This window comes from Rousettus aegyptiacus, unplaced genomic scaffold (assembly GCF_014176215.1).
Source record: "Rousettus aegyptiacus isolate mRouAeg1 unplaced genomic scaffold, mRouAeg1.p scaffold_m13_p_1, whole genome shotgun sequence".
Lineage (NCBI taxonomy): Eukaryota > Metazoa > Chordata > Mammalia > Chiroptera > Pteropodidae > Rousettus > Rousettus aegyptiacus.
The window spans coordinates 110,264,614-110,276,898 of NW_023416284.1; the positions used below are offsets into that span (position 1 = coordinate 110,264,614).

Here is a 12,285-nt window from a genome sequence, read left to right on the forward strand (position 1 = left end):
CAATTGGAAAATTGATTTCCACCCCCCAAACCTGCTTCTTCCTCAGCATTCACCATTTCAGAGAGCAGGACCACCAAACATCTGTGCTAAGCCTGTCCATCCTCCAACTCCTGTGTCAAAATGATCAGGCTCAACAATTCACTTACTTGCAGTGGGAGCTCCAGAGTGAGAGAGAAGACAGACGCTCATGGGCCAAAGTTTTGCCAGCAGAGGTAGCAAGCTACAGCTTGGGCAATGATTTGGGAGGCAATGCGGGGGTTGGAGGGAGATGCTAGCAATTTTCAATCAGATATTCTTTCATCTCCTTGAGAAAGTCTGAGGGTCTAAGTCATGAGAAAATGTACACAATGCTGTTGTAGTGCGCAAAAAAAAAAAAATTGGAATCAGTAAAATGTAACAGGAATAGAGTCAGTGTGCCTAATATTTTTCAAGTACTCTAAAATTCTTATTTCCCCTTAGCCCCAACACCAAACACAGAAATACTTCTTGGGCTTGAGAGTTGTTATACAGTAACAGGTTTGCATGAGTGGGCAATAGGGTAGAAAGACTTGCTCCTTCCTAATTGCTCTGCTACAAAAAAAGAGGATCAATAAAATGCATGGCAAAAGGTTTGGGTTTATCTATCATTTTCAATACCATTTAAAAATAGGTTTTGATTGATGTAATAGTTGAAAAAAAAAATCTCAGATCTCATCTATATCTACCATCCATGCAGGCAGGAAAATGGAGACTCAAAGTGATTGAAATTCTTTAGAAGGGTTGATTATAATAAACATGTAGCACAGAAATTATGGTTTGGATTTCTCCATTCTCAAACTGCTCCAGTCAGAATGCTTGAGTTTAAATCTTAGTTCCATCATCTACTAGCTGTATTACCTTGACAAGTTTCCTCCTATGGAAAGTGAGCACCTACCCTAGAGAATCACTGGGAAGATTAAATGAGAAAAAGAAAAAAACAAAAAAACAAAAAAACAAGCACACAGAGAACAATGCCCATGGGTTGTCAATGTAATAAGCATGCAGTAAATGTGAGCGCTCTTAATATAATGATACTGATGATGTTTAAAAACCTCTAGAATTAGACATCAAAAAAAAAAAAAAAAGCTTCATAATGTCAAAATACTGAAGAACTAATGGAGATCTGGGTCAAATTCACTTTTCTGCTCTAAGGTAGCAGAAAATTCTTAAGTGATCCAGTGTCTTCATATATAGTGTAAGTCCCAAGACATATTTACAAAGAAAAAAATCAGGATAAATTTTTAGCTAACTCATCCTTAGAAACATTCCAAAGGAGTGAAATAAAAAACATATATATTATTAAGTTTATATTAGCAACCTCCATTTCAAATTCTTATAGGCACATTTGAGTATAAATTATAAATTCAGAAAGGATAAATTGGTTAGAGCAGCAAAGATGCTAAACTATAATGCACTCCACATGGCATGCAGCTCACTTCATCAAAAGGACGGTCTTACTGAAAACAACTGAAACTGCCCTGTCACATTTTCTGATTCATCTCCTTCACAGCTACATCCTGTTTCAGTCTTTCTCATTCATGGGCCTGTTTCTTATTCAGATTGCCACTAGAAATACCTGGAGTTCTTCATATAAAGTCATTCGAACAATCCTGAGTCATCATGGCTAATTTATTTTCACTACAAGCCACAGCCAGAGTTGCCTGCATGGCAACGAATGGTAACAATGATTTCTTCCAAACATGTATGCTAGAAAAGACCCAGGGTTCGAGCACATGTTTAATTGGGTTACTCTAGTGAGCACTACTGACTATGCCTAACCAAATCCAGAAGAGGACACAAGACCTCAGCTCAAGTCCATATAAAAATAGAGGAAAGACAGTGGAGGTCATAAAGTTCTAGAAAGCTAAACAGAAACAACATGAGACAAAGAGCCAACAGCCTCCTCCTCACTGCCTACCAACTCTGACAATTTCCAGTCTCCAAGACAACCCCTAGAAGATGGAGATAACTGGATGATGTGAGTTTTACCTGCCCTCAGAAACACTCTCCAGAGTGTTTTTACTGTTCCCAAGCAACAGAATAGCCCTCCTGCTATTTCCTGCCCTCTAGTCTCTCTCTCTTCCACTTGATCCTTCTATAGAAGAGAAGGCAAAGGCCATCCTCAGGTTCCCCATCAGCAGTGATCGCCAGATGTCAGCAGAGTGTCACAGGCTAGTTCCAAGTTCAGGTCCTAATCACCTCATACTTAGATTCTTGCAGCAGCTACCTACCTGGCCCCCGTCCTGTTCCCCTCCGACTCACCCTGTTCACGTTCAGTCATCCTAAGATAGTGCTTTGATCATGCTACTCGCCTCTTCTAGTGTCTCCATGAAGCACAGGAAACGAAGGTTAAATGCAGTGATTGTCTAGAATGTATCCTGGCCCCAATCTCTTTTTCCAGCTCTGTCTTGTACTTCTCTCATATAAATCTTCACATTCAGTCAAGCGGTCCTCAGTACTCTTGCTAACCTCACTTCCCAGACCTAACATCTGCTACCTATCCAATCCCTACCTATATTTTAAAACCCAACTCAATCACAGCTTCTGTGAAGTAGTTATCCCCTGACCATACCATTTGGGGAGGTTTAAAAAAAAAACAAAACCTTCCATTCTCTGAATTCTTATAGTGCATAAACATATGTCATGTATAAATATCATTCATTCGTTTACTTAATAAAATGCATCCAGATGCTATGTGCCAGGAGATACTCTAGACCAGATGATAAGGACCCCAAAGATGTCAAAGTCTAGGGGAGGGAAGGAAAGGAAGGAATTACCATTTATTGAGCGCTTATTCTAAGCAGGTCACCGTGCCTTCCATTTCCGTGTGTCAGTTCATCCTCACAATTCAATGATGTCGCTATTGTTACCACTTTATAATAAGAAAGCTGGGTCTCAAATTGTTGAACAACTTGGCAAAGACTGTTTTTTCATTATTATTATTATTCTCCACTGTCCCTGTACTTTCTTGGACTCTCTGCCCATCTCTGCCTTGCTCTGTCTTTGTGATGCTGATCTCAATAATCTGCATCACCTGAGCTCCTTGGCTCTCTGGCTTCCAGTTAGTTTGGGTGAATGAAAAGCACTTCACAGCCACAACTGCTAGGGAAGGGTTCTTCCATGGCTCCTGCTGTTCTTACCAGGATCTAGTAAGACCACTGCCTTCTGCTGTCCCTGCGGGTTAGGTGTGGTAGGCAGGCAGGTTCTCCTTGGAGGCTAGTGAAGCACCTTAGCCCTGCCCACACCTCTGTAAAAAGCCTTTTTATTAAACTCTCTTAATGTGCCAACTGTTTCCTGCCAGATATGCAAAGAAGAATTCGAACCCATGGCCATCTTTCTACAGAGTCTGCATTTTTCACTAGAGTAACTGCTGCTGTATTGGAGATCTGCACAAAGTCCTGAGGATCAACAAAGAAAAGCACCTCGCTCTGATAGAAAGGATCAGAAAATAGTTTTCTGAACAGTCATTTAAGAGGTAAACTGAAAATCAACATGCAAACAGTGAGGATAGGCATTCAAAGACAAAGTGGACAGCAAGTTCAAAGTCACATAGGCATAAAGTATACATCTTATTACCTAAGGTGGTTACGTACAGTGCTCATGAGAGACTAGCGGTGGGTAAGAGTTACTAAACCTTGATGATAATCGCTCACTTCTTCATCCTGATCCACACAGAAAGATTAGAAGAATTAGCTAGATCCTAAGCACCAGAACCAATGCACCTACTCCGTACCTTCAGCAGATCCCCATCACAGAAGATAAACCCAACTATTCAGCATAATATACAATCCATTAGTGACCTGTCCTGCTTGACCCATCCAGTCTCATCTACCAGCACCACCTCAAGCTGTTCCTTGAGTATGCCATAACCTTTCATGCCTCTGTGCTTCTGTACATGTTCTTCTAATCAGTGATAACTACACCCCTACTTTCCACCTGATAAACTCCTTGTCTTCAGGACTCATCGCAGGTGTCTGCTTCTCCGTAAATATTTCTGGCCCTCCAACATGCTTCCATAGTCCCTTGTACATAATTCTACAACAGCATTTCACAGCACAGACATGCTTTATATTTACTTGTTTACATGTCTTTCCACTGATCCAACTATGAGCTCCTTGAGACCAGGTACTATAGGAAGGGAGCAGAATGTAGAAGTAAGCGCTTGGGCTCTGAACCCAAACAACTAGGTAAACCTAAGCAAGTTATTTACCCTCTCTGGGTCTCAGTTTCATCATCAATTAAATGGACACAATAACATCTACCTCATAGGGTCGTTAAGTGAGTCACATAGAACACCTCCTGTATACAGTAAGCCCTGAATAACTATTACTTATTAAGATATATGTGTGTATCTCTTATTTCCTATATTAAAAAGCTTATGTTTATTGAATGAATAAATTTTCCTACTATTTCATATTGCTCCACATAGGTACCAAATTCTACTTAGCCTTTCTTTTATTAAATCATAAAGTCTCTCATCTCTAAATATGTACTTATTTTACAATTAGTTAAAGATAAACAAGACCTTTTCTATAAAGGAATTTAGCTTCTTGCCATTGTTGTTGGCCCAGTCACTGAATGTGATATTCTCCTGGCTTTCTAGCAATCTTCACATGTGCCTGCCACACATTTACTCCCACAGAAGGGCAGTTCTGTTTTAATAATTTGCAAAGGGTTATTATCAAGTCATGAGGAACAACAAAAATAGGCTCCCTACAGTACAAGAACGAACCACTGGCAACCTTTTTTTTAATGCTAAAGCAATGCAAAATTATTGCAGTCATGAAATACTTTCCTAAAAGCTTTAAAGTGGCATTTCCTAAGCCCACATCCTTAACCGTCACGGCCTTGGTAAAAAGTTCACGTGTAGAACTCCCAACCAAGAAAAATAATCAGAACACAAAGAACAATGTGCTCAAAAGATGAGCAAGAGGTGGAGACCAGCTCGTGATTGAGCCTCAAATTTCTCAGCTAAGGCAGCACTGACAAATGGTACTTGGTTAGAAAAGGACAAGGCTACGGCCTTAGGTCAGTATAAGGGCCACACCCTAGAGGCCCAGCACCTTTGCAGAGTCACTCTGGCTGGCTGCAGAGGGCAGTGCAGGCCTTACTGGCCCAAAAGCCCAAGCCACCTTTCCTTCCATGCCTCTCTCATCCTAATACTGGCTTTGTTGTCAACCCCCCCTCACCAACTCTGATTTCATCATTCCGTACCTCAGCTTGTTGGCCTCTATCTTCAGCCTAGACCCTGGCTCTGATAGGGCTCGGAATTCACCAGTTTTTAAATCAATGCCTCTTTGACAACTCTCTGCACCAGTGCTTTCCATGAAACCTGTGAAACCACATTCCTTGCTGGAACTCACATGAGTACACTGCCACTCGTTGGGGTTAACAACAGGAAAACCTAAGTACTTAAAGTTAAAAATCCAATGATTTTTTTAAAAACTAAAAGAATGACAACATCATTTGACAGCATATTTGATATGCTTATAAAAGACCATTCTTTACTTACAGGCCTTCTGGTCGAAGCACCTTGAACAGAGTGATAAAATTCTGGCTGGACTCGGCTATTCTTCTTGATTCTTCGTTTTCTTGCTGAACTTTCTTGCTCGCTCTGATGGTGAACTTCCACCAGAGGCTTGGCTTCTTCCAGACGGGCAGCCGCAGCCGCTGCAGCTCGTCTTCTAATATGCCGGGGGCTTGCTCTGAATCCCTGTGGCAGAAAACACAAGTCAACAAATCCAGACTTGTATTAAGTTAGTTTAAAAATTCTCTGGGGCTAGTTTTACAGACAGTTCCAAAAGTCACCAAGCTCAGTGAGATCACTTACATTTTCAAAGTGAGCACACAGAAGGTGTGTCAACATGAGAGCAAGATTTATGCACCAATGTTCTCAAAAGCACCTCACTGTTCAAGGCCCAGTGTTAGTCTACATTAAAAAATGTTTCTGATCTCATAAAGTCAGTCCAAAAGAAAGGGTAGGTGGGCACATTGCTTTACTTACGTATATAGAAATCAGAATACACTCAGGCATGAAGCAGGGTACAGGGAGTAGGACTGAATATTAATCCCAGGTAAAGTGCCACTCTACATTCCTGAGATCAGATTCTTAAAAGGAAGGAAAGCAGGAATGCAAAGCATCACTATAAAATACCATAAAGTGAAGCTCTAAAACTAATGGAGGTGATAGAGTATAGAGTATGGGTTTTAGGGTCAAATACCTGTTAATTATAGCCACACATTTAGTAAACATTTATGAGTCTAACATGTCTAATCTAAGAAGTGGGTAACATTCTGCTCACAGGGTTTTAAGTTTTAGAGAAGGTAATACACATAAAATTCTAAGCACAGTATCTGGCAAATAGCAGGTGCTCAATAAAATGTTAATTTTCCTTTTAGAGTAAGATGAGTATAAGGACAACTTGCTAGATCATGGAAACAAGTTCAAGTGAGCTACAGTATGCATTTGGGAATGTGCAAACAATTTTGGAAAATATCGAAGAATTACATAAAATACAGACATGCATTATATTTAGCTGTCCTGGGCAGCCATAATTTACTAGAGAGCAGAAAAAGTCTAACACAGAGTTCATGAACATACTAGAATGTGCAATTAAGGGTTAAAGTGGGCAGTTGAAGGCTCTTGGTGCTAGCAGATCTTGGAAAAGGAATCAATAAATGAAGCTGAGAATAGTCTACATTTGGCTTGGTTGAAGGGGTGGCATTTGAAAAACAAATAGAATTTATATTCCAGACCTGGAAAACAACATAAGCAATGAATGAATAAGTAAAATGATAGATAGATGGATGAAGAGAATATGTAGGTAGCAGTATGAAACATTATTTGATGATGAGTCAGAATGAGAGTACAAGCTATGGATGAAGTATGGTGAGAAGGTAGAGGGGATTAGGTGTTAATGCTCCAAGGAAGGCTTCTCTGAGGTCATAGGTCTTCTGAATTTTAAAAGATGTATAAAAACTTTAAGACTGCAGTAAAGCCACAAAGAATGGAGGAAGCACTGTAGGAGGAGAAGAAGTCTGAGGAAAAAGGCCAGAGCGTGATTCTGTGGGATACTGAAGCATTAATGTATACGAAGGATTCTCACTAAGGACCATGGGAGAAGGTCTAGAGTCCAAATATGAAGACTCAGAATACCAGGCTGAGCAGATGAAAGAGACAAAATGAGGGGGTGATCTACAGAGTCAAAAGCAGCACCAAAGTCAACAGAAATAAATAAGGAGGAAATGCAAATTGATTTGGCAAAACTTAAGTCGCAGTTTGGGCGCTTTCTTCTCATCCCCAAACACGTAGCCTGTTTACACCCTTCCTCTGTGTGCATGTTCAACTGGATGCTCTTCAACCCAAAATAGTCCCATAAGATCCCCAGAGCGCCCACATAATCCACGAACTATTACAGTGGCTGCCAGTGAAGATTAAAGAGAAGAGAGGGTGGGCCGATAGTTAAACTGTGTTCCACAGGAGAGTTAGGACCAAATGTGTCATAACCAACAACCACAAGGGCTGCTTTTCAAATATGCTGGTTCCTGGACACTCCACCCCCTCTACCACACACACACATACACACACTCTCTGTCTCTCTGTCTCTGTCTCTGTCTCTCTCTCTCTCTTTCTATCTCTCTCTATCTCTCTCTCTCTGCCCCTCTTTCCTTTTCTTCTCTTGCCGTCCTTCTGAATCAGACTCAGTAAGAGTGAGGTCAAGAATTTGATTTTTGAACAAAATCCTCTGGTAATTTTTATCTCTTTGAAGACCGAGAACCTCTAGGATTAGTCTAACCACTAGGTGGCACTAACTTCCACGGCCATTGTACTCTTTCTAGTCCAGAACTGTGTGCTCTGGTAGAATTAAAGTATTTGATAATATACTAGCTACTGTCTTTGATAAGAATACAGATTCTCCTTCTTTCATGCTCTTATGAGTAACAAGCAACCAAATTTTGCTTAACTTATTACTGATAGTACTGAGGCCTGTAACTTCTAGAAACACAGGAAAAAAACTACATAAAACTCCTATAAACTTAAAAAAAAATTAAAACATGTTGGTACCATCATTCTGTAGAGCAATAACACAGTAAATCCACATCCTCGTCTTTACTCTTCAGAAAATCCACCAAGTACATCCAAGAAGAAATTCAAACATTAGTTATAATAAAAATTAGAAAGTTTAAATTATTCTTCCCAAAACTTCAGTCATTTTCATTCCACCTTCACATTTTTTTCAACATCTGAGCACCACCATGTAAGCCTCTATAATTTCTCTTATATCCAAATACACTTGTACTATCTTTAAATAACTTTTTTAGGTACTATAATAAGTACACAGACTGCAGCACGACGATCTGAGTTCAAATACCACCTCTGTCACTTCCTTGCTGTGTGATCTTAGATGGTTACTTAACCATTTCCTCAAGTTGAGAAGAATGAATAAATTAATGTATATAAAGTACTAAGAAGAGCATCTGGCACATAATGATATCTAAGTGTCGTCTATAATTATTATGTATATTACTTGTGTGAATAAAAGATATTCTTAAAGACAGAAGTGTCTGTTAATCAGTTGTAAAAAGGAAAATGAATCACTGTAGGGGTGCCTTGCTGACACGGACACATGTGAGGTACTGCCAAGGTACCAACCAACCCTGATCTTTGAGAGAGAGTTCTTTGCTCCAGAGAGTCCCTGACATATATGCTCCAGTGAGTCAAACAATCTGGGCTCGAATGCCGGCTCTGTCACTTACTAGGTGTACAAAGATATTGGCCAAGTTATTTCTCTGTGCCTCCGTTTCTTCATCTGTCAAATACAGATAATAACATCTCTCACACAGAGTTATAATGGTGTTTGAATGAGATAATCCACATATAGGTACTTAGAACAGTATATAGACTACATTAAGTAGTCCATAAATTTTCACCCTTATTACGACTTCTTCACTTACTTCCTAGATGTTGCGGCAGCAATTCACATACAGAAGTTCAGAGCTACGCTTGCAAACGCTATAAACATGAAGTCATCAGTGAAGTCAGCAGTCTCCCTTTTTATTTCCCTAAATCACTGCACAGAATAATAATAGGTCCTTGGTTTATTACACTTGCTTATCCTATATACTGTTAAAAATAAGCCACAACTTTTACAAAAGGAAATTTTATTTTAAAACAGTAGGTGGTGCTACAAGCTCTTACAGGCCACCAGATTTGATGGTGCAAGTGTAAAAGTCCATTTCTTTCTATATTTATTTGATCTTGCCTAGATACTCTTTAACCAATAGGTGATGGACGCTTGGAAGTCTCTCAGTAGTAGACTTCTGCTATTTTTAGTCTGCCTTATTTTATCAGCATCTTTAGGTAATAACTTCTCAAGATGTGCAGTCTTAATACATGGCTAAGCCAGAGTGCTCCACAGCCCACTCTAGATCTTGCCTCTTACTAACCTGGTACAATTCATGGGTAGGCACATGGCCAAGGCTCAACCAGTCAAAGTCTCTCTGCTTGTACACTGAATATTACAGGAGGGATAGAAAGACTGAAAAAAATCAGAAGGAATTCATTAGTTCTAGTGGTTGTACCAAAGACCTTTTAAAGTTGCTTTAGTTTTGTATGTTCTAAACAGATATTTAGTCTTGATTGTGAGTTCTACCGTATATATGCAATAAATTCTCTTTTGGATTAAGTCAGACAAAGTCAGGTTCTGTTCTCTACAAACAAAAAACCCTGATGCACACTCCTGCTGTTATGCTTCCAGATGGTTAGCTGTATTCCTCTAAGGCTGAGTACTCAGATTTAACCAGGCTGTGCAGACTGGTATAAAAAGGGAGGCAATGTTAATAGTAATCATGGACTAAGCACCAGCTAGATGCTAAGCCTATTATATCCATTTCATAGACAAGCAAATGGAGGCTTATCAGAGTTAAATAATCTACCTAAGGCAAAAACTTGCGATTAGAAAAGCCCTAATTGGAACCCAGGTCTTTCTAACTCCAAGCCAGAGCCCTTACCATTCTGCTCTTATACAGAGAGGCTAGAAAGCAGTAGTAATGGATTCAGAGCTAATATTCTATATATAGTCTATATGGGCACTAAGGAGGTGATCAGGAATATATATGCTGACTGACTAAAACAAGAAAATGTCTATAAACAAAAATAAATGAGGCAGAAATTGAAAAAGTTAATATTTTCAGGTAAAAACTATTGTTTTATAAGATCAAACTACTATCCAGTTTACTGACGAAGCATCTGAACAAATAGAAAACAACGTATTGAATCATTGAGCATTTATATAGAATTGCTTTTTTGTTATTGTCATACCTGAAAAACTAAGGCTTAAGAGTATATAAGATACAAATGATCATATACAACTATTATGGAGTTTAATAAGCTGAAGTTTCTAAAGCACACAATACCCTGTAAAAACTCTATGATTCTCCTCATCCAGAGCTAGAAATCAACTATATAGAAGAAGTTCTTGGATCTATGAATAAAAGCCAAGGCAGATGAGGAGGGCACTCGAGGAACTTAGATGGGGAAAAATTATGTCTTTATTTTCACTAACCTCTAATTTAGCATTAAGAATTACGGACATAGATCATAAATCTGGCATTATTATCAGTACCCATGATTTTTGCCACTAGAAGAAATCACAGATATTTAAATATTAAGTTATAGTGGCTGCGATATTTTGAAATACCATTTATTACTTGGTTACTTCAAAATCACAGCAGTTAATAAATCTGCCACTATATCTTGTTATTTAATGCATTAATAAAGAAGTACATATACTGCTGTCAAAAAAGTTTTTAATAATTTATACTTATATTTCAGTATAATTGGCCTCCTTTGTAATTCTACACTTATGCATTTAAAAACATTCTAAGACTGTGGGTTTCACCAGATTGTCAAAAGGGTTTATGACATAAAATAGGTCCAGAATAGAGAAAATCTCATAAATTTCCATAAAGAGTTTATGACAAAAACTGCTAGCTGCTCACCAAAATCTACATTTGACTCTTTTTCTTGGGCACAGGCTTGACTACATTTCTCAGCCTCCCTTGCAGCTACATGGAGTCATGTGACTCAGTCCCGCACTTTTAAATGAGCAACAAGTATATTTCCATTTTGTTAAACATGGAAGTGTATATCTGCTAGAGGAGTCTGCTTTACCCTCACCAATGGTTCTCAAACATTATCAAGCATCAGAGCCACAAGCAAGTATAATTAAAACATATTGCTTAGCCCCACCCTCAGAACTTTCAACCGAGTAAATCTGGGCTGAGGCTTAGAATTTTTGTTTCTAAGGAGTCCTCATGTGCTGCTAATGCTGCTACACCATGACTACAATATGAGAATCCCCCCTCCAACTCATGCCATCTCCTGCCCCCTACTCTGTGGTTAGTGAGTAATCATTGGTCATTATGACACTGTTCTCCATTGTGCTGTGTGCAATGAGACCCTCAAGATTAAAGCAACTTTGCCCTTTGTGGTTTTAATAATTCTACATTTAAAAAATGGCCATTGAAACCAACATCAGCTGGATAAGAGAATAATGTATCCAGAGCAACCTTTCTCTTTTCAGAGAGAACATATTCCCTGACAAATACAGAATAATGGAGCAAAATATTACCTTTTTAAAGTCTCGTTTTCCAAAAATTAATCATTCTTTAGTATAGATCACTGGTTTCTGGAGGAATGATGACAGCAAAAAATCCATTTTTAATCTTTGCAAAGACTAAGGAATTATATAATTTATTTTAGATAAGGTTTTCCAGGTTAGTAATGAAGTGTTTCTTTTATACTGACTGACATAATATCAACTGGTTATCAGTTCTTGTTGATCAGAAGCTCTGACTGGCAATAAGCATTGATGTTTTTTCAAATTGCAAATGAATTACAACTTAAATGCAGTTTTGTAAATAGAAACCTTGTTCGATCTCTTATTGATGTCAATCATTCCCTTTTTGGACATATGTACCTCCACCCACAGTCCCTGCTGCCTGTGGGCATATCTATTTTACACCAGAACCCCACCTCCCAGGAAAGCCAGTGCTTCTCAGACTTAATATGTGTATGCATAGCCTAGGATTCTTATTAAAATGCAGAGTCTGAATTTCTAACAAGCTCCCAGGGGATCCCAAGGTCGTTGGTCTGCAGAGCAAACTTTGGGTAACAAGGATGCAGAAGGCCTAATAGAAACTGTTTGGCCTTTATATAGATTGAGAGTAACAGTTAGAACCCATGGTCGAGAGAGAAAACTCGTT

General features: G+C 38.9%; 1 protein-coding gene across 9 annotated transcripts in view; it reads right to left on the bottom strand.

Annotated features, from left to right (window-relative positions):
* Positions 1 to 12,285, bottom strand: part of DST (dystonin) — a 398,831-nt gene that overhangs the window by 347,842 nt on the left and 38,704 nt on the right. For 8 of the 9 annotated variants that reach the window (XM_036230186.1, XM_036230457.1, XM_036230189.1 and 5 more), the window contains one exon: positions 5,531 to 5,731. In XM_036230186.1, the coding sequence (XP_036086079.1) occupies positions 5,531 to 5,731 (201 nt within the window). Of the gene's footprint in view, positions 1 to 5,530; positions 5,732 to 6,022; positions 6,068 to 12,285 lie in introns of those variants that run through there. The other variant, XM_036230226.1, reaches the window with a different exon arrangement.